Source organism: Orcinus orca, chromosome 17 (assembly GCF_937001465.1).
Source record: "Orcinus orca chromosome 17, mOrcOrc1.1, whole genome shotgun sequence".
In the NCBI taxonomy this organism is placed as follows: domain Eukaryota; kingdom Metazoa; phylum Chordata; class Mammalia; order Artiodactyla; family Delphinidae; genus Orcinus; species Orcinus orca.
In genome coordinates this window covers 55,025,727-55,051,762 of record NC_064575.1, presented here as the reverse complement: position 1 = coordinate 55,051,762, position 26,036 = coordinate 55,025,727, and the positions used below count along the sequence as shown (strand labels likewise).

At 41.1% G+C, this 26,036-nt stretch overlaps 1 protein-coding gene and 1 long non-coding RNA gene across 2 annotated transcripts in view; one reads left to right on the top strand and one right to left on the bottom strand.

Moving 5' to 3' along the window:
• Positions 1-2,551: 2,551 nt before the first annotated feature.
• LOC117203479 (uncharacterized) overlaps positions 2,552-26,036 on the top strand; it is a 38,834-nt gene continuing 15,349 nt past the window's right edge. The window contains exon 1 of the long non-coding RNA XR_007472645.1: positions 2,552-3,289. This is a non-coding gene — a long non-coding RNA (uncharacterized LOC117203479). The remainder of the gene's footprint in view (positions 3,290-26,036) is intronic.
• On the bottom strand, positions 6,486-13,136 carry LOC125961717 (histone-lysine N-methyltransferase SETD2-like). Its single transcript, XM_049700519.1, is given in 2 exon segments — positions 6,486-7,670; positions 7,673-13,136. Coding segments are annotated over 2 exon segments (6,171 nt in total). The 5' UTR covers positions 13,122-13,136; the 3' UTR covers positions 6,486-6,948.

Sequence of the window (26,036 nt, the reverse complement as noted above, 5' to 3'; positions counted from 1 at the left end):
CGCTGTTTCAAACAATGCTGCAGTGAAATTTCCTTGCACACACAGTATGACCTGGGGCATTTCTGCAAGAGTGCCTGTCGGGCAAATTATCCCTGGGTCCAAGAGGAAGCATGTTTCAAATTTTGATATATCACTGACTTACCCTCAATTATTATGACAATTTTCACTCCTGCCAATAGTGTTGGAGAATTTCTGTTCTCCCTACCCTAGCCAGCATGGGATCTTATGAAACTTTTTTTTCCTTCCAGTTTCCTTGAGATATAACTGACATACAGCACTGTATAAGTTTAAGGTGCATGGCATAATGATTGGGCTTAAGTACATCTTGAAATGATTATCACAATAAGTTTAGTGAACCTCCATCATCTCATATAGATACGAAATAAAAGAAATAGAAAAAAAATTTTTCTCCTTCTGATGAGAACTTAGAACTTACTTTCTTAACAGCCTTCACAGATAACATACAGCAGTGTCAATTACATTTATCATGTACATTACATCCCTAGTACTTATTTCTATAACTGGAAGTTTGTACCTTTTGACTATTTTCATCCACTTCCCCCTCCCCTCAGTCCCCACCTCTAGTAACCACAAATCTGATCTCTTTTTCCATAAGTTTGCCTGTTTCTTTTTGAAACCTCATTGACCTACAACGCTATGTTAGTTCCTTTTGTACAATATAGTGATTCGATATTTCTATACATTTCAAAATAATCGCCATGATAAGTCTGGTTGGCAACCAGCTGTTTGTTTTCTGAATCTATGACTCTGTTTCTGTTTTGTTGTGCTTGTTCATTTGTTTTGTTTTTTAGATTCCACATATAAGTGAAACCACACAATATTTGTCTTTGTAAATATCTTCTTTCATTCAGTAGGTGGCCTTTTTAGTGTGTGTGTGAATAGATGTTGAATTTTGTCAAAAGATTTTTCTTCATCTATTGAGCTGATCATATGATTTCTATTCTTCAGTTTGTTAATGTGGTGTGTCACACTGATGGGTTGGTAGATATTGAATCTCTTTCATCCCTGGAATAAATCCCACTTGATCATGGTGTATGATCCTCTTAATGTGTTGTTGAATTCAGTTTGCTAATATTTTTTGAGGATTTTTTCATCTGTGTTCATCAGTGATATTGGCCGTAATTTTGTTTTCTTGTGTTCTGTTTGTCTAGTTTTGGTATCAGGGTGATGCTGGCCTCGTAGAATAAGTTCGGAGGAGTTCCTTCCTCTGCAGTTTTTTGAACTAGCTTGAGAAGGGTAGATGTTAACTCTTCTTTAAATGTTTGGTAGAATTCACCTGTGAAGCCATCTGGTCTGGGATTTTTTGTTTGTTGGGAGATTTTTTACTACAGACTCAATTTCATTCCTGGTCATTCATCTGTTCATATTTTCTACTTCTTCCTGATTCAGTCAGGAGATTGTACCTTTATTGGAATTTGTCCTCTTCTTCTAGTTTGTCCACTTTATTGACATATAGTTGTTCATTGTAATCTCTTACGATCCTTTGTACTTCTGTAGTGTTTGTTGTAACTGCCCCTTTTTGTTTATGATTTTATTTTGGGGGGGCCTTCTCTTTTTTTCTTGATGAGTCTGGCTAAAGGTTTATCGATTTTGTTTATCTTTTCAAAGAACCAGGTCTTAATTTCATTGATCTTTTCTATTTTTTTTTTTTTTAGTCACTATTTCATTTATTTCTGCTCTGATCTTGATATCTTTCCTTAACTAACTTTGGGTATTGTTTGTTGTTCCTTTAGATGTAAGGTTAGATTGTTGATTTGATATTTTTCTTGTTTTCTGAGGTAGACTTGTATCACTATAAAATTCTCTCTTAGAACAGCTTTTGCTGCATTCCATAGATTTTGGATTGTGTTTTCATTTTCATTTGTCTCCAGGTATTTTCTTATTTCCTCTTTGATGTCTTCAATGGCCGATTGGTTGTTTAGTAGCATATTGTTTAGCTTCCACGTGTTTGTGTTTTGGGTAGTTTTTTCCTTGTAGTTGATTTCTAGTCTCATAGCACTGGGTCAGAAAAGATGCTTGCTATGATGTATGGTCAGGCCCTCAAGATGGCTGTTCTCTTGCTCTCTGTACCTCCCCTCATCAACCAGCCCCTGCTTTACTCACATGACTCTCTAATCCTCTTAATTATCGGGCTTAATTAGTAACTGCCTACCTCCTTGCCCCCTGCCGCAGCTGCTGGTTTCCCTGGTAATTGATGAGCTAATCTGGCATCAATTCACCCTATAAATGGTAGCCGCCTTCTCCCCGGAGTGGTGGAGACTGCTGCCATGTCCTGCCTGCTGTCTGCCACGCACAGTGAGGTGTTGCTCCAGAACCTTGCTTCATGTGTAAGTTTCTCTTGTCCAATAAATCCCTGATGTCTCTGTTGCTGTTTCTGGGTGAGAAAACTCCTGGGAGCTGAGATGTCAGGACATAAGGACGGGAAACAAAGTTGTGGAGGTGATCGGGAGGAGGCCGTCTACTAGCATGTGGGGCCTTGTGGTAGCTGTGTACCATGAGAGATGTCTTTTTCTTCCATTATGTTGATGATATCCTGTTAACCTCAGTCTTTTCCCAGTTTAAAAGTAGCAGCCCAGTGCTCCTCATTCATCTGACTGCACGGGGGTGGCTGGTGAATAGAGACAAAACTCAAGGACCTGGATTATCTACAAAATACAAGCATACCCCTGACCTACCACCCCTAAACAATTAGAGACACAGGCTTTAGGGATATGAATTCAGAGACAGACTTGTGAATTAACATGGCCCGTTACCTGGGAGTGTTTGGTTGAGGTCTGTGGCAACAGCAACATAATAAGAGTGCCCTTGGGCTTCTGGTCCCAACTACGGAAGGGGGCAGAGCAATGACAGAGTGTGACGGAACAACAGCTATATGCAGTCTAGGATACATTACAACAGGTGGAAGACATTACAAAAAACCTACCCGATTCTTTGAGCATGCAAACAACCACTATTCATTTGTATGAAACATATAGGATCCCTGTGGACATCGATAGTGACCAAGGAATCTACTTTATTGGCCATGAAGTTCAGGAATGGGCCGATACAAAGGACATACAGGGGCATTTCCACCTGCCTTACAACCCCACTGCTGCCGGGCTATGAAGAGACTACTTAAACAACAGTTGAGGTGGGAAACTCACTCTTAACACGTGGACACATCCCAGGAGCAGTTATCCCAGTGCCGACGCCATGTTAACCCAGAGGTAACTAGTCAACACTGTTCGAGTTCAACTGTTGACCACCGAAGGACTGTTGCCAACTACAGGTCAGGACAGCAACTCATTTTTGCCCTTCACAGGATCTATCCCCAGGGGAACATATTATAAATAGCCCTGAGGACTGGCAGGTAAGTCCTCAGTGGTTTGGGTTTGCTGTCCCATTGGGGAATAGGATCAGAAAGGGATTTACAGATTTCACCTGTCCCACCTCAGATTACTAAGGTAATTAATCCAGACCTCTACTGTAGAAAGGCACCATTATACTAACCCTGTGTACTGTTACACCACCTCTCCAGTGTTCGGCACTGGCTGTGGAGACTGAGGGTGGGCAGGTGGTATGGTATTGCAGGCCAGGACAAAACACGTAGACAGGGGTAGCATTATCTCAGAATGATGTTACTGCTTGTATTTTGCTTAATGGTCATGATCTTCCCTATATTGTGCCTGTTAGACATCTTGCAGCTTGCCCTACTCTGAGTGAAGGGAATCTGTTTGTGGACTGGGTGACAATGGTGGCCTCACTGAGAAATGAGTTTGATTGGTGGCTCTACAGCGAAATGCCATTGTCAACCTCTGAGAGTCCATGAAAAATTGACTTGATAAGCTCCTGGTTCCAAAGCCCACCTGTTGGACTGTCTGTATTGCATTTGTGGTGTTTGGTTGCAGTTGTACTTCTACCTACCTGTCCTCGGGGATATAGCAGAAGAAGTATGGGCCAAGATTATAGAGGTCGTACAGGGTATGTGAGGGTGGAGTGTTTGACCACCCCATTCAAGATGACTGTCCTCTTGCTCTGTATATCCCCTGTTCAGCCAGTACCTGCTTCACTCACATGACTATCCAGTCTTCTTAACTATAGGGCTTAATTAGTAACTGCCTATGTGCTTGCTTCCTGCCCCAGCTGCTGGTCTCTCTGGTGATTTATGAGCCAACCTGACCGCTAATTCCCCCTATAAATGGTAGCCTCCTCCTCCCCCGGGTAGCAAAGACTGCTGCCATGTCCTGCTTGCTGTCTGCCACAAACCCTGAGGTGTTGCTCCAGGACCTTGCTTCAGGTGTGTAAGATCCCTTGTCCAATAAGTCACTGATGTCTCTGTTGCTGTCTCTAGGCTCTTTCTTCAGTCTTGAGGCTGGCAACTACAAGCCTTGCAGGCCTGTGGGGTGCAGCCCAACATATGATTTTGATCTTCAATTTACTGCGACTTGTCTTGTGGCCTAGCATGTGATCTATCCTGGAGAATAGAACTTTTGCTTTTAAAAGGCTTGCCTGATTAGATAGGTTGGACCTACCCAGGATAATCTCCGTTTGAATTATAGTCAGCTGTTTAGGGACCCTAATTTCATCTGCAAAATTCCTTTTGCCATATTGTTGTATAATCATGAAGGTGATATCCAATTGTATTTACAGGTCCCTACAATGCTCAAAGGAAATTACACTGGTGTTTACCCCAGGGAGCAGGAATTGTGGGATCCATCTTAGAATTCTGCCTACCACAGACTGCCCCCTGGCCATGTTACACTCCTTATACCACTGAACCAACAGGTGAAAAAGGTTAATCTACTGGTGTTATGATCTCAGTTACCACAGGAAATTGGTTGCCTTTATAATGGAAGCAAGGAGGATTTTTACTGGAACCCAGGAGATTTTCTGAGGTTCCCTTCAATACTTCCATGCCAACAGTAAAGATCAATGGAAAGCTACAGGAACTGGAAAAAGGCAGGACAATTGAGGATTCAGACCATTCAGAAGGAAAGGATTGAATCATTCTACCAATAAAGAATCTGGATGGAGCTGTGGGTTCTGGCTGTGGGCAAGGAAAACAGGGAATAAGTGGGTGAAGGTGGAAGCTATAGACGTCAACTCTGATCTCGTGAATAACTACAGAAACCAGGGCTGGTAGCTTTGCATATTTTCTGCTATATGTATGTGTGTATTCTAACTTCTCCTTCCCATTTTAATTTTATATAACACTAGGTGGAGGTCAACTTTACAGTGTAGTCTTTAGTGGGACCTAAGACTGAAATTGAGGCCTAATTAATACAGGCAGCAATGGATTCAGTGACCGTTGGGGTTTGTGTTTTACCAGGGGGAAGGGCAAGAACTTCACTTATCAGAGGGTTAGCTGTTTCTTGCTAAAATGTAGTTTCTTTGCTGGGCAGGCGTTGAAATGTGTGTAGAATGGTGCATATGAAAGCTGAGAAGTCAAAGGGGTCGACTGAGCTGCTTATGAACTTATTGCTTCCCAGCTCCAAATTCATTCTCCAATTGCACACCCAGAGTGCTCAGTCCTTTGACTACCTTGTAGCTCCAGCCCAGGAGCCTTGGTGATCACCTTGCTGCGGTCTTAAGAGGCACACCGCGTGCTTCTGGCTTCATGCTGTAGCAGCCGACAGCCCTCACCATGCACACTCCCAAGCATGACCAGGCCTGACTTTCCTGCCCCCTGCAGGGCTCTTCCTGAGACCTTTCCAAGGTGGGCAATGTCCACTCTGGCTTGGCACCTGCAGAAACCTCCCAGCTTCCTCAGCAACCTGCTTACATGCCTTGGCTTGCCTGTGTCCTAGGTGATTGTTTCCTGTTTATCAGATGACCCTAAACCAGTTCTGGCACAGGCAACCCAGCAAACTTTCTCACCAGCCAGTGGTTGTCTGCAACCACACCTTCTCCAAAATTCAATTAACTATCAAGTTAAGAAAAAGGGAATTCCATTGGAGCCAAACTGAGTATTAGAACCTGGGAAGCAGATTCTCAGAAAGCACTGAGAACTCTTCCACCTGTTAGAAGTTGAAGGCATAGACTTATCCTTTTTTTTCTTTAATTGATTCTATTTTTTACATAAAAAGTTCAGTAAAAATTGGATACAGTAAAAATTGGGTAAAGTAAAGTGATTTTTTTTTTTTTTTTTTGTGGTACGCGGGCCTCTCACTGTTGTGGCCTCTCCCGTTGTGGAGCACAGGCTCTGGATTCGCAGGCTCAGCGGCCATGGCTCACGGGCCCAGCCGCTCCGTGGCATGTGGGATCTTCCCGGACCGGGGCACGAACCCACATCCCCTGCACTGGCAGGTGGACTCTCAACCACTGCACCACCAGGGAACCCCAAGTAAAGTGATTTTAAGCAGTAAATCAATCTTATCAACATAGCACAAGGCTGGCCGAAACCACAAGGCAGCCTGCTCTGGAATATTTACATGATAACATCTTAAACCTTGCAGGAGAACTTAAACCATCCTTACAAAGTCTTCTGTGATCCTAGCACACAGAGGCTTAAAAGCAAAACAAAAGCCAAAAACCAGGAAAGACAAATTATTTTCAATATATTCACATAGACATTAAAATATAATACAGATCGTCAGGGTAAGGGGTCGTGGGTGGGGATGCGCATGAGTCTGTGCGCTGACAGCACCGCCAAGGAGGAGGCCCAGCCTTGAGAGTGGGGTCAGGCCTGGCCGGGGTCTCAGAAGGGAAGGTCTCAAGGGCCTAAACCCTTGCCTCAGATGGCCTCTACCAACAGCTCACAACCAGGGACCGCTTGTTGTAGATGGAGCTCATTTTTGTGAGCTCATTCTGCAGGTTTGAATTCCCCAGGGTGATGTGTCATCAGTAGCACAGCCCTGACAGTGGGGTGGGGAGAGAGGGCCCACGGGATTTCTTCTCCCCAGAGTCTCTCCTACCAGCTTGCCCGTCCTCCCACCCTGGCCCTGAAGGTCACTCTAATTCAGTGTCCCGTTTGGGTTTGTAAACAGCCCCAAACTTCTGCATGTACTTCTTAATGTACTCCTTGGTTTTGTTTCTCACATTCTCATTGCATTCCAGGTCCTCGGGGTTCTTACAGTACTTCAGCTCCTTATTCGTAACGCCGTGAGTCAGCTTGCGAGCTAGGTGTTTGAAATCTTCAGTTGTAATTCTTCCCACTTTGCAGTCAGGTTTCCAGTAAGGGTTCAGGCACTGGACGATGAACTGGGACATCTCTTTTCTGAATACTTGTTTGCTTTTCTTAACCAACTCACTGGAGGCATCTGCTTCTGCTGTCTTAGGCTTTTTTGAGGTCTTCATGGGATTTTCATCATATGTTGGGGTTCCCAGGTCCATCTCAGCTTCATGTTCAAGGCTGGCATCCTCTCCTGGGCTTTCCCAAGTAGGAGGATGCCACTGAGTCTGCCTTGTGATCACGTGGGAGTAGTAAATCTTCCCTTCTGGGTCTCGGGCTGTCTTCCAGTTGGGAGGTAAGACAATGGTTTTTGGTTTGGGAGGAGATGGGGGTGGTAAGTCCAAGAGGTTATTTGTCACAACCATTTCAGGTGGCTGGAAGGGCTGAGGCTGCCCTGGTGCAACTATTGTAGTCACGGCTGTGGCTGGCTGTACCACCACTCCTTGTGGGTGAGCTGTGAGAATCTGTTGTCCCTGGATGTACTGAAGACTTGGCTGGCATAACTCTGTACAGTTGGTGGAGTTGTCTGTGAATAGGGTGACGTCACACCATAGACAGTTGGAGCAGCCTGTCCTTGATGATATAAGGTTGCTTGAGACTGTGCAGGAGAGTACTGCTGCTGTACACTCACGGACGGTTGGTTTGAATCCCAAACACCATAATTCTGTCCCTGGCCTGGGCCTGGGGCTGGCAGTGGCAGGACGGTGACCCTGGAGTCTTGGTGTACCACACCATCACTTTGGGCCACATACTGTGAACTGGAAACTTCCACAGGGGCTGCCACATGTGGCACCATGGGCACAGGTGGAGGGGCAGCAAGGGGTTCTGTAGAATGTCCCACCAAGGGCTGAGAATAATCATAAGGAGAAAGAGAACACACAGGATCCATGCTGGGTGTGGGGAGGAGCACCCTTCCAGTATTAAGATTGCTGGGATCCACATAGGCCTGCATGGGGTAACCTGGTGGGTAGCCAGCAAAGGGGTGATGAGGGGCATGGTAGCCAAGAGAGCCACAGGGCAGTGGAGATGCCATGCCCAGGTTCTGCATCTGCTGCTGTTGTTTTTGAGCCTCCCGCTGAGCTACCTCCTGCTCAAACAACTTTCGACGCTCCTCTGTAGCAAGTTGATTGCGATCTTGAATTCGTACTTTCTTTTTAGAAGTTGGTGTATCATATCTGCCACCTGGCCTTTTTGTTCCCCGCTCATAGGCAGAAGGTGGTGGTGAGAGGGAGCCCCTTCGTTTCCTTTTCTCTTTATTTTGAGTTTGTTTGTCTGGGTCTCTCTCTCTTGACCTGTTAGGAGTCTTTGGGGCAACTGTTTGATCTCTGAAGCCAACAGCATCCCTTCCTCGTTCGGTTATTGTGCTCTCCTTTTCAGTTTGCCTTTTCTTTGGAATTCGATATACCTCCTTTAGGTCTTTCCAACTGTCCAGGAGCTTGGTGGCCAAATCACTTATATCTACTGTTTTATGTGGCTGTTCCTGGCTCCTCTCACTCTCCACATCAGACACACCCTCCTCTTCATCTTGGGATGGTGTTTCCTCAGCAATAGGTTCGTCTGGTTTTGTGCCATTGCTCTCTTTAGGCTCTATTTCAGTGTCAGCCTCTGGTTCAGATGTGTGTAGCTTAATGGCCTCCACAGCAATGTCACTATCAACTTTAGATTCAGGCAGCTGTTGTGTGAGTAGCTGTTGTTCCTCTTCTTCTGTAGGGACGTTTTCTAACTGGTCAAGGTCCTCTTTGCCATCCTTGCCTTCTAGCTCGCTGGTAGCATCAGAGATCGCACTGTCCATGCCATTTTCACTTATAATTTTAAGTCCGCGAAACTTTAGCTTCTTGGGGGTGTCTGTGTCAGCTTCTGTGCTCAGCTTGGTGGAAGGATCAGGTGTGTTGAGTGGTGTGTGAGCACGTGATGTATTCTCGCTAGAATACCCATCTCCTTTGCTCAGCTGAGGGACAGCAGTCTTGGTTTGAGACCAACGTTGAATAATAGGAAGTACTTTGCTTTCCTCCAACATATATTTGGTAGGAATGGGTAGATGTTCCAAAGTCTTTATAATCTCTTCCTGAAGCTTCTGGTTACTTTCCCGGCCATCACGTAGCTCTGCCATCCAGATCCACAACAAAGGCAGCCCATGATATTCCAGAAAGGACTTCAGGCAAGACTGTGAATGTGTGTTCTGTATGAGCTTGAGACAGGTAAGTTTCTGTTCCAAAGTTTCAATTCTAACCGTTAGCCAGGATAAGCTGAGCACCTGGTTTTTATCAGAGAGACCCTCACCATTCTCCATCAGAGCTTCTAGCTCTCCATCCACCGAATCCTTCTTCCGAGATCGTTCTTTCTTCATTTTCCCTCCTGCTGCTCTGAGGCTGACTCTGTTCTCTCCTCCCAGGTAACCCCGGCAATTAGCTGACCCACAGAAACATCTCTGTGCTTCCTTGCCATATCTTTGGAACTGATAGTCAAATGTTAACTCTGAGCCTGAAGGAACCAGTTTGGTGGTAAAAATCCCAACTCTCAGTTGTCCGTTCACAGTCCATTTTTGAGCCTCACAGTTTGGTTCACAGCTGTGAGTCATGAACCGGGAGCACTTTCCTTTCTGAGTGGCATCTATTATCTCATCATTCTTCAGGGCCATGAAATAGTAGTGGATGTTTCTGTTTCGTGCATACTCCTTTACCCGGGCCTTAAACTCTTTATGATCAAGCACCTCTCCACAATATTCCAGGACAAAGGTGTTCGAAGGAAGGTCTTTAGCAGCTCTCAAGCCCCAGCCTTTCTTTTCTGTGAGTATGACTTCCACATCTGCATGCTGTTTTCTTTGAAACCGTCTATTGGAACAAGAATCCCCATTTGGAGAACGAGACGAACATTCAATCATGAGGAGACGATTAAGACAATCTTCCCCACATGCTATTTCACCTTGAGCTCTTTCATCTTTAGAAAGAGGTGTACACTCACACTGCATTCGCTTAAAATCCCGATGGGATTTATTCTTCTTTCTTTCTGTTAAATAAATATTTTCTTCAATCAGATCAAAGTAAGAAGGCATCTTCCCTTGTTTGGCACATTCCTTCCACCGCTCTGGGTCCCTGAAGTCCTCCATGACACACGAAGGACCACCCAATGCCGAGCCTAGAGGCACTGCTGTCTCTCCCTGCTCTACCTCCCCTCTAACTTTCTTTCTGTCCTGAAGCTCACCATCACTTTCAGAATCACTCTCCAATTCCTGTCTCCTTTTTTAAAGAGGCCCTCTATCTTTCCTATCATTTTGTTCTAAGTTTTTCGAAAGATCTTTCTTCTCATTCACAGCTAAAGAGTCCTTAATGGAATTGCTGCTTATTTCAGGTGCTTGCACTGACCCCTTGTCCTTCTGAAGGGACAGAAAAAATTTATTGGACTGGCCTGAAAAGTGAGATCCTCCACGTTGATCCCAATTCTCCTCCTCTTCACGGTCATCTGTTAAGGAATCTCGTACCTGCCCTTGAATTCGATCATACACAACCCCAGTTCCAGGCGGTCTACCTGCTGATCTTGGATCCCAGTAGCCATTGCCTTGCCAGGAATTACGTGTCCCACTATACTGTTCTGCACTTTGCTGATACTTGTGTCCACCACAGTCTCCATAGCTGCTGTCAGGTTGCTCATATGTGGTAGTAGGCTTTTCTTGTTGAGAGAAGTCCCACCCTAGATTTCTGAGCTCTTCCGATGATGAACGGAAACCATCCACTCGGGAGATCTCACAAGAAGAAAAATTTGACTCTGTTTTTCCCAGTCTACTATCTGGCCTGTTAGGGAAAGTGGTCTGTTGCCGAGACTTACTTGAGACATCTTCAGAATCATCAGAAGAATAAACTGGCAGCTCTTCTTGCTGCCTAGAAGTTATTTTGGCTTTCGCTGCTTCCTCAGAATTTGGATGACCTAGAGGGTCAGATTTTATGTCTGTATGACTTGTACTATCAACCCCATCTCTCTGAGGATGAGCAGTTTCAGACAGGTGATTATCTATCTGTTTTTGGATGGGCTGTGTAAGAGAGATTTCTGAATTCTTCTCTGTTGCTTTGTGAAAGAACTTCTCAGTTTGAGGACAGGCTTTACTTGCTATACTCTCAAATTTTTCCTCATATGAATGCCTCCTTGGCTCCAATCGCTCATCTTCCCAGTGGTCAGAACAGTGTCTGTAACTTTGACTGCTCCGAGAAGAAGAAGGACTTGTTTCTTCCATGGGCAAAGTAGAATTCTTTGGCACAACCACAACAGACTGAAGACGGTTTCTTGGAATACTGCTATCATCAGAATCTGTATCTTCTGAATCACTTTCATCACTTGAACTTTTGGAAGAACCAGAATAATCTTCATGGACAGTGGATACAATCTCTGAGGCATGACCACTACTGTCACATTTTAAGGTATATGTTACACCGTCACTGTCCTCCATGATTAAATTCAAACCACAAGAAGAAAATACAACTTCTGAGTCATCAGAAGTATGTGTATGTCCTCTTCCACCTTCTTCACCTAAAGAGATTTCTGGTCTTCCTCTTCTATCAGGCAGTATGGAGTTCCCTTCTTCTTGAGCCTCTTGCACACATTTCCCAGATAGTCCATTATTATGCCTGTTTCCCCAGGAAGCAAATCCTCTTCCTGAATCAGGAAGGCCACCAGCTACTTCTATTATTTCTTTCTCTGCATGCTTTAAAAACTCTGAGCTTTTACTCTTCAGCACAGCATCCAAAACTGGAGATGTATTCTCTCCACATTGCAAGAGAGTTAAACTGTCTACGTTTGTCCCTGCTGGAAGGCTCTGAAGAGATGAAGCAATACATGAGCTCCCTGTAGGTGGAAATAAATCAACAAAATGATTAACAGAAGCTGAACTAGTACTACCAACACTCTGCTTATATTCTCCACATGCAAATTTTGAGTGCTGATCTGTCAGACTTCCATTATCACATATAACTGTTTTTGATTTCAAATGCACATTCATAAAGCTATTTGAAGAAATCTTCGTTACTAAAGGCTCAGTATTTTCAGCTCCGGAATGACACAAAGAAGGGCGGTTGTCGTTTGAAATACAGTATATATCTGAATCTTTGGTTTTACAGCAAGAAACTCTCACATCAACTGGTTCTTTAACTATTGTTTTGGAATAATCTATAGTCATAACTGGCAAAGATATGAGTTGATCCTGGTGTGGCGACACTGGAGGTTCTGTTTCTCTAAATGGGCTTTCTGACTTACTATGCTGCATGCGAGTATCATCCATGTCTTTTTCTTTACATCTATTAATGTTTTGAAATCCATTTGATGAAAGCATGCGCGTTTTGACCAAAGGGGATACCTCTGATCCAGTCACACTATCATCAGAAGACATCAAAACGGTGTCACGTTTAGAAGAGCAAAATGTTGCCAAATCAGATTCTGCCCCAGGAGATCTGTTTATATTAAATTCGGTGGGACAATAACTTCTTAATTGATCATTCTTCACTTTACATAAAGAGTCTAATTCCTTAATACTATCGTGGCTATCATGTCCTATAAATTCAGACTTAAAAACAGGTGATTCATCTAGCTTTTTAAAAGTAGGTGAATCATTTAATCGATTTGATGGAGATGGAGACCCAATCTTCTCTCTTTCAGGAACTTCACTAATCACTCTTAATTCACTACCTTTTGAACAAGGAGTCTGTAAACTAAAAGAATGAGACTGTTTGACTTCCTCATTCAATTCTGTACAACAGAAAGAATTTTTAAATTTATCAGACTTGGGTGCAGGTTTTGAAGGGGCAGATTTATAACGGGAAGCACTCTGACCGTGCTTGGAATATGATGACCCGCGTCGGAATCCCTGGTCATTAGTGGGAGAATAACATCTTTTCATTGCTTCATTTTCTGAAGTCCTTTTGGATTCTCCTTCTAATTTTGAAGAATCCTTTCCTCTTTTTTCCATCTCTAAGTAAGAGGACTCAGTTTTACAGTCTCCATCAGATTTAGAATAGGAGGATGGCGTCCTTAGGTCTCTGTAAGAGGTAGGAGGAGAAAGGTGCGCCTTGAGTATGTCTTCTTACACTAACCGTCCGAGTCAGAACTTTGTGTTGCCCTGTTATCTGTATATGGCCGAGACTAGCGTGCCCTCTCTCGATAAGGAGAACTCCAATGTAACGACCATCATCATGAGAGTCATCATAATGGGACCGTTATGACCGAGAATAAGATGAACTAGTTCTAGAATCTCTGTCAGATCTAAAACGAGACCTGTTCCGCCTTCGCTCTTTCTCTGATCTACAGCGAGAAGATATATAACGAGTATCGCTTTCAAGTTTTGAGTAGCTAAAATATTTATCATCTCTCTCTGTTTTAGATCGTGAAGATTTCAGGAGCTCTGCTTAATGTGTAATGCAGATGCACACTGGGCATTAGGGAGGGAGAAGGCCCGAACAGAATTCTGTGTTTATTTTTTTTGTCCTGCCTTTAAATTTTATTCCATCAGAGGTATGAATGCCAGACGGGGATCCTCTTCCAAGCTTGCCTTTCCTTGGGTACTCTCCCTCTGCCCTAGGGTACTGTTAAGAGTTCTCAACACGCAATCATCCCTCAGCATAAGCAAGGAATTGGTCCTAAGGCTCCCCCTGCCCCCCCAGTCCCCTGCAATTGCTGAAGTCTCTTATATAAAATGGAGTAGTACAGTCTGCCCTCAGTACCCCGGGGCTCCACATTGGAGGATTCTGCATCCGAGGATTCAATCTACTGCAATTCAATTTATGGTTGGTTGAATCCGGGGTGCAGAACCCGTGGATACAGAGGGGTAATTGTATTTATTTCACTCTATTATAGCTTAACAATTCTGGTTAAATTTACCGTGTTCTGTCTCCTGGTTGGACCTAGATTGGTAGAGGTGTGATGACTTGCTTGAGTTTGGGACAAAGAAGTGAGCATGAGTAGCACTTTCTCCCCTCTCTTTGGGAATAAGCTGCTCACAGAAAGCATGCATTGGGCCCCATTTCTCCATAAGTCTTACAAGGGCAGGCGGCAAAATAGTCTGGGTCCAGTGCTGTCTGTGGCTGGATGCGTATGTCTGTATCATTATGGGGCTCAGTGTAAGGAAGCCCTCTTTTACACAGATATAAGGCTGAAATTAGAGAATGAGTGTTATTAGTAATAAAGATAATACATCATGTTCCACATACCTCTTGTCTACTTATGAATTACTTTAGAACCTGGGTGGGGAAGAGGTTAACAAGCTTCACTTAAGGGAAGAAGCTTATTACTATTTCTTTTGACAAGTTGAGTGTGAATTGGTTTTATCACTTTCTAGGCTTGTTCTATTCATAATTAACATATTGAAACTTACATTAATATAAACAAACAATCCTGCAATATTTGCTGTCAGAAAATAGATAAGGGACAACCTTCAAATCCAACTTTTGTGTAGTTGGGCCTTCAACTATTAGCAGGTTTTAGTTATTTTTCTAAGTCTCTTATGCTTTTCATGGTAAGTTGAATATCTTTATTATAAAAAAAAAGTTTCTCTGTAAAACTAAACGTTTTAAAGAACCTATACAACATACATAAGGGTCCCAAAATGCTCACTTTTCATAAAAATGACATCTGTTTCCATAGACGAGTTCACCAACATCCTGACAGCTGATGGAAAAGTGACACATAGGCTTTAGGGTCTAGATCACAGATTCTGTCACCTAGGAAGCTTTCAAGTACAGCAAGTAATAGAAAAACCCAACTGAGAATGGCTTACATAGAGCGAACCAATTAACTTCCTTTGAAACTACAGAGATACATGTTGCTAGGAGTGAGACTAGAAGCTCACATAATGTGACTTAGAACCTAGTTTCTTTCAGTTTTTAACTGTCACTTCCCTGGTGTTGACTGTTTTGGGACAAACTCCTCCCTCCCGCCCACCCCCCATTTCATAATCCTAAACTGACTTTGAGGAACTGTAAGAATTACATGAATCCTTTTTGTGAAACAGAGAATCTATATCATATATTCAGCGAAAGTGTCTAAGAGTCACTGATTGGACCAACTTAGGTAATCGTGCCCGTTTCAAAACATTCAGAGATGGCACGTTCAGATTGGCTCTATGAGTCAGGGCCTTTCTCTGGGGCAGGTGAGGCCCATTTTCCATCTAAATCACAACGGTGAGAATGGAGGGACGGGGTAGGTACTGAAAAGAAATTCAGGCTATTACTCCAAGAAGGAAGAAAAATAGATACTGGGCAGCCATATAACAGGTATTCATGATAGGTACTTCCAGAGTCTATTTCCTATTTACTCAAATTTAAGACTTCAGGTAACCCCGAAATTCACATATTTTCTGCATGTTACCTAACACATTTTTAGAAAATAAAAAGGTAAAATAATGTGAAACGATTTAATTTCTATAAGTGATCTTATAATCAAAGAGACCTTGCTACAAAAGTGAAACTTTATCTAGAGGATTTTATGTTCAGTAAAGTGTTCACATTCAAGAGCAAATTCTCATTCTGATGATTCATGAAGTCACTTGTGATATTCCTTCTTTAGTGTGGTGTGGTGTTTATATAAAAACATGGGTCTCTAAAATTGCCATGGCAAAAACACATATTGAAGCTTGATAGCCTTCTTTTCACAAAGCATGGTTTCCATCATTGCCTTGGATCACACTGTACCTTATGTTCATTCTCTGGTACAGAGCTCCAGCAGCTTTTCTTTTTGTTTTTTTCTCTTGCCCTGCATCTTAATCTTCAGGCATTCTCCTACAGTCATGTTCTGGTTTTCCCTTTGTCAGCCTCCGCCACTTCCACTCCCTCCTAGACTCCTAGTACTTTTTTCAAGCTAAAGTTCTTTACCTTTATCTGCTGAAATCCAAGAAAGAGCCTGTAGTGAAATGAAGACTTGCAGTTTTCCCCACCTGCTTATTTGCTTGCAATTTGTCTTCAGCCGCTACAATTTGAATCTGCCTCAAGTTATCAGTGGCATTAATCTTCATCCTACCAAAATATTTACATGGTTGATAACCCCTTTTTCTTTGATCCTCTTGTCTGATTGGTCTTCCTCTGTCACTCCTAAGACATAGCCATGTCTTTCTATTCTATTAATTTCTCTCACTGCTCTTTTATGCATCAAATAAACAGGTTAAGTAAGGCTCTGAAAGTACTCATCTTTCGGGTCTCAACCTTTCAACTTCCTCTTCCATTTCTTGTTCCATTACCACATTGACTATTCACTGCTCAAGACATGTCATCTGGGCTTTTTTCCAAGGTTCCCTTGGAAATATCTTCCTTCAAGGCTCAGCTTAGATATTTTCCCTCCATGAACCCTGCTCTAGTTTCCTCCAAACTTGAACTACCTCTAACTCCGTTAGCCAGGTCCATGCTCTATCACCAGCTCTTGACCGAATATTTGCGAAAGCTCTCTAGCTAGTATCCCTGCTTCTTGCCTGTCTTCTACTTGTTTCTCCATACTACCACTAGAACTGTCTCTCATACAATCTGAACCCCTCATCATGGCCTCTAAGATCTGGCTCCTGCTAATGTCTATTGGCCCAGGAACTGTGCTAAGAACTTTACTTGAATTAATCCATTTAATCCTATGAGCTACATACACTTTTAAATTTTTACATCTTTATTGGGGTATAATTGCTTTACAATGTTGCTTTAGTTTCTGCTATATAACAAAGTGAATCAGCTATATGTATACATATATCCCCATATCCCTTCCCTCTTAAGCCTCCCTCCCCTCCCTATCCCACCCTTCTAGGTGGTCACAAAGCACCGAGCTGATCTCCCTGTGCTACGCAGCTGCATCCCACTAGCTATCTATTTTACATTTGGTAGTGTATTTATGTCCATGCCACTCTCTCACTTCGTCCCAGCTTCCCCTTCCCCCTCCCCGTGTCCTCAAGTCCATTCTCTATGTCTGCGTATTTACTCCTGTCCTGCCCCTAGGTTCATCAGAACCTTTTTTTTTTTTTAAGATTCCATATATATGTGTTAGCATATGGTATTTGCTTTTCTCTTTCTGACTTACTTCGCTCTCTATGACAGACTCTAGGTCCATCCACCTCACTACAAATAACTCAATTTTGTTTCTTTTTATGGCTATAATATTCCATTGTATATATGTGCTACATGTTCTTTATCCATTCATCTGTCGATGGGCACTTAGGTTGCTTCCATGTCCTGGCTATAGTAAATAGTGCGGCAGTGAACATTGTGGTACATGACTCTTTTTGAATTATGGTTTCCTTAGGGTATATGCCCAGTAGTGGGATTGCTGGGTCGTATGATAGTTCTATTTTTAGATTTTTAAGGAACCTCCATACTCTTCTCCATAGTGGTTGTATCAATTTACATTGCCACCAACAGTGCAAGAGGGTTCCCTTTTCTCCACAACCCCTCCAGCATTTACTGTTTGTAGATTTTTTTGATGAGGGCCATTCTGACTGGTGTGATGTGATACCTCATTGTGGTTTCGATTGGCCTTTCTCTAGTGATTAGTGATGTTGAGTATCCTTTCATGGGTTTGTTGGCCATCTGTATGTCTTCCTTGGTGAAATGCCTATTTAAGTCTTCCACCCATTTTTGGATTGGGTTGTTTGTTTTTCTGATATTGAGCTGGATGAGCTGCTTGTATATATATATTTTAACATCTTTATTGGAGTATAATTGCTTTACAATGGTGTGTTAATTTCTGATTTATAACAAAGTGAATCAGTTATACATATACATATATTTCCATATCTCTTCCCTCTTGCGTCTCCCGCCCTCCCACCCTCCCTATCCCACCCCTCTAGGTGGTCACAAAACACCGAGCTGATCTCCCTGTGCTATGGGGCTGCTTCCCACTAGCTATCTATTTTACGTTTGGTAGTGTATATATGTCCATGCCACTCTCTCACTTTGCCACAGCTTAGCTTTCCCCCGCCCCATATCCGCAAGTCCATTCTCTAATAGGTCCAAGTCTTTATTCCCGTCTTATCCCTAGGTTCTTCATGACATTTTTTTCCCCTCGATTTCATATATATGTGTTAGCATACGGTATTTGTCTTTCTCTTTCTGACTTACTTCACTCTGTATGACAGACGCTATGTCCATCCACCTCACTACAAATAACTCAATGTCGTTTCTTTTTATGGCTGAGTAATATTCCACTGTATATATGTACCACATCTTCTTTATCCATTCATCCGATGATGGACACTTAGGTTGTTTCCATGTCCTGGCTATTGTAAATAGAGCTGCAATGAATATTTTGGTACATGACTCTTTTTGAATTATGGTTTTCTCTGGGTATATGCCCAGTAGTGGGATTGCTGGGTCATATGGTAGTTCTATTTGTAGTTTTTAAGGAACCTCCATACTGTTCTCCATAGTGGCTGTACCAATTCACATTCCCACCAGCAGTGCAAGAGTGTTCCCTTTTCTCCACACCCTCTCCAGCATTTATTGTTTCTAGATTTTTTGAGGATGGCCATTCTGACTGATGTGAGATGATACCTCATTGTAGTTTACATTTGCATTTCTCTAATGATGATGTTGAGCATTCTTTCGTGTGTTTGTTGGCAATCTGTATATCTTCTTTGGAGAAATGTCTGTTTAGGTCTTCTGCCCATTTTTGGATTGGGTTGTTTTTTTTTGTTATTGAGCTGCATGAGCTGCTTGTAAATTTTGGAGATTAATCCTTTGTCAGTTGCTTCATTTGCAAATATTTTCTCCCATTCTGAGGGTTGTCTTTTCGTCTTGTTTATGGTTTCCTTTGCTGTGCAAAAGCTTTGAAGTTTCATTAGGTCCCATTTGTTTATTTTTGTTTTTATTTCCATTTCTCTAGGAGGTGGGTCAAAAAGGATCTTGCTGTGATTTATGTCATAGAGTGTTCTGCCTATGTTTTTCTCTAAGAGTTTGATAGTTTCTGGCCTTAGATTTAGGTCTTTAATGCATTTTGATCTAATCTTTGTGTATGGTCTTCAGGAGTGTTCTAATCTCATACTTTTACATGCACCACTCCAGTTTTCCCAGCACCACTTACTGAAGAGGCTGTCCTTTCACCACTGTACATTCCTGCCTCCTTTATCAAAGATAAGGTGACCATATGTGCATGGGTGTATCTCTGGGCTTTCTCTCCTGTTCCATTGATGTATATTCCTTTTTTGTGCCAGTACCATACTGTGTTGATTACTGTAGCTTTGTAGTATAGTCTGAAGTCAGGAAGCCTGATTCCTCCAGCTCTGTTTTTCATTCTCAAGATTGCTTTGGCTATTTTGGGTCTTTTGAGTTTCCATACAAATTGTGAATTTTTTTGTACTAGTTCTGTGAAAAATGCCAGTGGTAGTTTGATAGGGATTGCATTGAATCGGTAGATTGCTTTGGGTAGTAGAGTCATTTTCACAATGTTGATTCTTCCAAGCCAAGCACATGGTATATCTCTCCATCTATTTGTATCATCTTTAATTCCTTTTATCAGTGTCTTATAATTTTCTGCATACAGGTCTTTTGTCTCCTTAGGTAGGTTTATTCCTAGATATTTTATGCTTTTTGTTTCAGTGGTAAATGGGAGTGTTTTCTTGATTTCACTTTCAGATTTTTCATCATTAGTGTATAGGAATGCCAGAGATTTCTGTGCATTAAATTTGTATCCTGCTACTTTACCAAATTCATTGATTAGCTCTAGTAGTTTTCTGGTAGCATCTTTAGGATTCTCTCTGTATAGTATCATATCATCTGCAAACAGTGACAGCTTTTTCTTCCTTTCCGATTTGGATTACTTTTACTTAGTCTTCTTCTCTGATTGCTGTGTCTAAAACTTCCAAAACTATGTTGAATAAGAGTGGTGAGAGTGGGCAACCTAGTCTTGTGCCTGATCTTAGTGGAAATGCTTTCAGTTTTTCACCATTGAGGACGATGTTGGATGTGGGTTTGTCATATATGGCCTTTATTATGTTGAGGAGAGTTCCCTCTATGCCTACTTTTTGAAGCGTTTTTCTCATAAATGGGTGTTGAATTTTGTCGGTTGCTTTCTCTGCATCTATTGAGATGATCATATGGTTTTTCCCCTTCAGTGTGTTAATATGGTGTATCACATTGATTGATTTGCTTATATTGAAGAGTCCTTGCATTCCTGGAATAAACCCCACTTGATCATGGTGTATGATCCTTTTAATGTGCTGTTGGATTCTGTTTGCTAGTATTTTGTTGAGCATTTTTGCATCTATGTTCATCAGTGATATTGGCCTGTAGTTTTCTTTCTTTGTGACATCCTTGTCTGGTTTTGGTATCAGGGTGATGGTGGCCTCGTAGAATGAGTTTGGGAGCGTTCTTCCCTCTGCTATATTTTGGAAGAGTTTGAGAAGGATAGGCATTAGCCCTTCTCTAAATGTTTGAGAGAATTTGCCTGTGAAGCCATGTCGTCCTGGGCTTTTGTTTGTTGGAAGATTTTTAATCACAGCTTCAATTTCAGTGTTTGTGATTGGTCTGTTCATATTTTCTATTTCTTCCTGATTCAGTCTTGGCAGGTTGTGCATTTCTAAGAATTTGTGCATTTCTTCCAGGCTGTCCATTTTATTGGCACAGAGTTGCTTGTAGTAATCTCTCATGATCTTTTGTATTTCTGCAGTGTCAGTTGTTACTTCTCCTTTTTCGTTTCTAATTTTATTGATTTGAGTCTTCTCTCTATTTTTCTTGATGAGTCTGGCTAACGGTTTTTCAATTTTGTTTATCTTCTCAAAGAACCAGCTTTTAGTTTTATTGATCTTTGCTATCGTTTCCTTCATTTCTTTCTCATTTGTTTCTGATCTGATCTTTATGATTTCTTTCCTTCTGCTAACTTTGGCGTTTTTCTGTTCATCTTTCTCTAATTGCTTTAGGTGCAGGGTTAAGTTGTTTATTCGAAATGTTTCCTGTTTCTTAAGGTAGGATTGTACTGCTATAAACTTCCCTCTTAGAACTGCTTTTGCTGATCCCATAGGTTTTGGGTCGTCGTGTCTCCATTGTCATTTGTTTCTAGGTATTTTTTGATTTCCTCTCTTTGATTTCTTCAGTGATCACTTCGTTATTAAGTAGTGTATAGTTTAGCCTCCATGTGTTTGAATTTTTTACCGATCTTTTCCTGTAATTGATATCTAGTCTCATAGCGTTGTGGTCAGAAAAGATACTTGATACAATTTCAATTTTCTTAAATTTACCAAAGCTTGATTTGTGACCCAAGATATGATCTATCCTGGAGAATGTTCCATGAGCACTTGAGAAAAATGTGTATCCTGTTGTTTTTGGATGGAATGTCCTATAAATATCAATTAAGTCCATCTTGTTTAATGTATCATTTAAAGCCTGTGTTTCCTCATTTATTTTCATTTTGGATGATCTGTCCATTGGTGAAAGTGGGGTGTTAAAGTCCCCTAGTATGAAAGTGTTACTGTCTATTTCCCTTTTTATGCTTGTTAGTATTTGCCTTATGTATTGAGGTGCTCCTATGTTGGGTGCATAAATATTTACAATTGTTATGTCATCTTCTTGGATCAATCCCTTAATCCTACGTAGTGTCCTTTTTTGTCTCTTGTAATAGTCATTATTTTAAAGCCTATTTTGTCTGTTATGAGAATAGCTACTCCAGCTTTCTTTTGGTTTTCATTTGCATGGAATATCTTTTTCCATCCCCTTACTTTCAGTTTGTATGTGTCCCTAGGTCTGAAGTGGGTCTCTTGTAGACAGCATATATATGGGTCTTGGTTTTTTTTTTTGTTTGTTGGCTTTTTACATCTTTATTGGAGTATAATTGCTTTACAATGGTTTTTCAGTTTCTGCTTTATAACAAAGTGAAGCAGTTATACATATACATATGTTCCCATATCTCTTCCCTCTTGTGTCTCCCTCCCTCCCACCCCCCCCCATCCCACCCATCCAGGTGGTCACAAAGCACCGAGCTGATCTCCCTGTGCTACGGGGCTGCTTCCCACTAGCTATCTATTTTACGTTTGGTAGTGTATATATGTCCATGCCACTCTCTCACTTTTTCACAGCTTAGTTTTCCCACTTCCCATATCCTGAAGTGCATTCTCTAATAGGTCCGTGTCTTTATTCCCATCTTACCCCTGGGTTCTTCATGACATTTTTTCCCCCTAGATTTCATATATATGTGTTAGCATACGGTATTTGTCTTTCTCTTTCTGACTTACTTCACTCTGTATGACAGATGCTAGGTCCATCCACCTCACTACAAATAAGTCAATGTCATTTCTTTTTATGGCTGAGTAATATTCCATTGTATATATGTGCCACATCTTCTTTATCCATTCATCCGATGATGGACACTTAGGTTGTTTCCATGTCCTGGCTATTGTAAATAGAGCTGCAATAAATATTTTGGTACATGACTCTTTTTGAATTATGGTTTTCTCTGGGTATATGCCCAGTAGTGGGATTGCTGGTCATATGGTAGTTTTATCTGTAGTTTTTAAGGAACCTCCATACTGTTCTCCATAGTGGCTGTACCAATTCAGATTCCCACCAGCAGTGCAAGAGTGTTCCCTTTTCTCCACACCCTCTCCAGCATTTATTGTTTCTAGATTTTTTGAGGATGGCCATTCTGACCGGTGTGAGATGACATCTCATTGTAGTTTACATTTGCATTTCTCTAATGATTAATGATGTTGAGAATTCTTTCGTGTGTTTGTTGGCAATCTGTATATCTTCTTTGGAGAAATGTCTATTTAGGTCTTCTGCCCATTTTTGGATTGGATTGTTTGTTTTTTTGTTATTGAGCTGCTTGTAAATTTTGGGGATTAAATCCTTTGTCAGTTGCTTCATTTGCAAATATTTTCTCCCATTCTGAGGGTTGTCTTTTCGTCTTGTTTATGGTTTCCTTTGCTGTGCAAAAGCTTTGAAGTTTCATTAGGTCCCATTTGTTTATTTTTGTTTTTCTTTCCATTTTTCTAGGAGGTGGGTCAAAAAGGATCTTGCTGTGATTTATGTCATAGAGTGTTCTGCCTATGTTTTCCTCTAAGAGTTTGATAGTTTCTGGCCTTAGATTTAGGTCTTTAATGCATTTTGATCTTATTTTTGTATGTGGTCTTAGGGAGAGTTCTTATCTCATGCTTTTATATGTACCGCTCCAGTTTTCCCAGCACCACTTACTGAAGAGGCTGTCCTTTCACCACTGTACATTCCTGCCTCCTTTATCACAGATAAGGTGAACGTATGTGCGTGGGTTTATCTATGGGCTTTCTCTCCTGTTCCAGTGATGTATATTCCTTTTTTGTGCCAGTACCATACTGTCTTGATTACTGTAGCTTTGTAGTATAGTCTGAAGTCAGGAAGCCTGATTCCTCTAGCTCTGTTTTTCATTCTCAAGATTGCTTTGGCTATTTTGGGTCTTTTGAGTTTCCATACAAATTGTGAATTTTTTTGTACTAGTTCTGTGAAAAATGCCAGTGGTAGTTTGATAGGGATTGCATTGAATCGGTAGATTGCTTTGGGTAGTAGAGTCATTTTCACAATGTTGATTCTTCCAAGCCAAGCACATGGTATATCTCTCCATCTATTTGTATCATCTTTAATTCCTTTTATCAGTGTCTTATAATTTTCTGCATACAGGTCTTTTGTCTCCTTAGGTAGGTTTATTCCTAGATATTTTATGCTTTTTGTTTCAGTGGTAAATGGGAGTGTTTTCTTGATTTCACTTTCAGATTTTTCATCATTAGTGTATAGGAATGCCAGAGATTTCTGTGCATTAAATTTGTATCCTGCTACTTTACCAAATTCATTGATTAGCTCTAGTAGTTTTCTGGTAGCATCTTTAGGATTCTCTCTGTATAGTATCATGTCATCTGCAAACAGTGACAGCTTTTTCTTCCTTTCCGATTTGGATTACTTTTACTTAGTCTTCTTCTCTGATTGCTGTGTCTAAAACTTCCAAAACTATGTTGAATAAGAGTGGTGAGAGTGGGCAACCTAGTCTTGTGCCTGATCTTAGTGGAAATGCTTTCAGTTTTTCACCATTGAGGATGATGTTGGATGTGGGTTTGTCATATATGGCCTTTATTATGTTGAGGAGAGTTCCCTCTATGCCTACTTTCTGAAGCGTTTTTCCCATAAATGGGTGTTGAATTTTGTCAGTTGCTTTCTCTGCATCTATTGAGATGATCATATGGTTTTTCCCCTTCAATATGTTAATATGGTGTATCACGTTGATTGATTTGCTTATGTTGAAGAATCCTTGCATTCCAGGAATAAAGCCCACTTGATCATGGTGTATGATCATTTTAATGTGCTGTTGGATTCTGTTTGCTAGTATTTTGTTGAGGATTTTTTCATCTATGTTCATCAGTGATTTTGGCGTGTAGTTTTCATTCTTTGTTACATCCTTGTCTGGTTTTGGTATCAGGGTGATGGTGGCCTCGTAGAATGAGTTTGGGAGTTTTCCTCCTTCTACTATATTTTGGAAGAGTTTGAGAAGGATAGGCATTAGCCCTTCTCTAAATGTTTGAGAGAATTTGCCTGTGAAGCCATGTCGTCCTGGGCTTTTGTTTGTTGGAATATTTTTAATCACAGTTTCAATTTCAGTGCTTGTAATTAGTCTGTTTATATTTTCTGTTTCTTCCTGGTTCAGCCTTGGAAGGTTATACCTTTCTAAGAATTTGTCCATTTCTCCCACGTTGTACATTTTATTGGCATATAGTTGCTTGCAGTAATCTCTTAGGATGCTTTGTATTTCTGCAGTGTCTGTTGTAACTTCTCCTTTTCCCTTTCTAATCTTATTTATTTTAGTCCTCTCCCTCTTTTTCTTGATGAGTCTGGCTAATGGTTTATCAATTTTTTTTATTTTCTCAAAGAACCAGCTTTTAGTTTTATTGATCTTTGTTATTGTTTTCTTTTTTCTATTTCAGTTATTTCTCCTCTGATCTTTATGATTTCTTCCCTTCTGCTAACTTTGGGTTTTGTTTGTTCTTCTTTCTCTAGTTCCTAAAGGTGTAAGGTTAGATTGTTTATTTTCGATTTTTCTTGTTTCTTGAGATAGGCCTGTATAGCTCTAAACTTCCCTCTTAGAACTGCTTTTGCTGCATCCCATAGGTTTTGGATCATCGTATTTTCATTGTCATTTTTCTCTAGGTATTTTTAATTTCCTCTTTGATATCTTCAGTGATCTCTTGGTTATTTAGTAACGTATTGTTTAGCCTCTATGTGTTTGTGTGTTTTACGTTTTTCCCCTGTAATTCATTTTTAATCTCATAGTGTTGTTGTCATAAAAGATGCTTGATATGATTTCAGTTTTCTTAAATTTACTGAGGCTTGATTTGTGACCCAAAATATGATCTATCCTGGAGAATGTTCCATGCGCACTTGAGAAGAAAGTGTAATCTGTTGTTTTTGGATGGAATGTCCTATAAATATCAATTAAGTCTATCTGGTATTGTGTCATTTAAAGCTTCTATTTCCTAATTAATGTTCCTTTTGGATGATCTGTCCATTGGTGTAAGTGAGGTGTTAAAGTCCTCCACTATTATTGTGTTACTGTCAATTTCCTCTTTTATAGCTGTTGGCAATTGCCTTATGTATTGAGGTGCTCCTATCTTGGGTGCATATATATTTATAATTGTTATATCTTCTTGGATTGAGCCCTTGATCGTTATGTAGTGTCCTTCCTTGTCTCTTGTAACATTCTTTAAAAGTCTATTTTATCTGATATGAGTATAGCTACTCCAGCTTTCTTTTGATTTCCATTTGCATGGAATATCTTTTTCCATCCCCTCACTTTCAGTCTGTATGTGTCCCTAGGTCTGAAGTGGGTCTCTTGTAGACAGCATATATATGGGTCTTGTTTTTGTATCCATTCAGCAAGCTTGTGTCTTTTGGTTCGAGCATTTAATCCATTCACA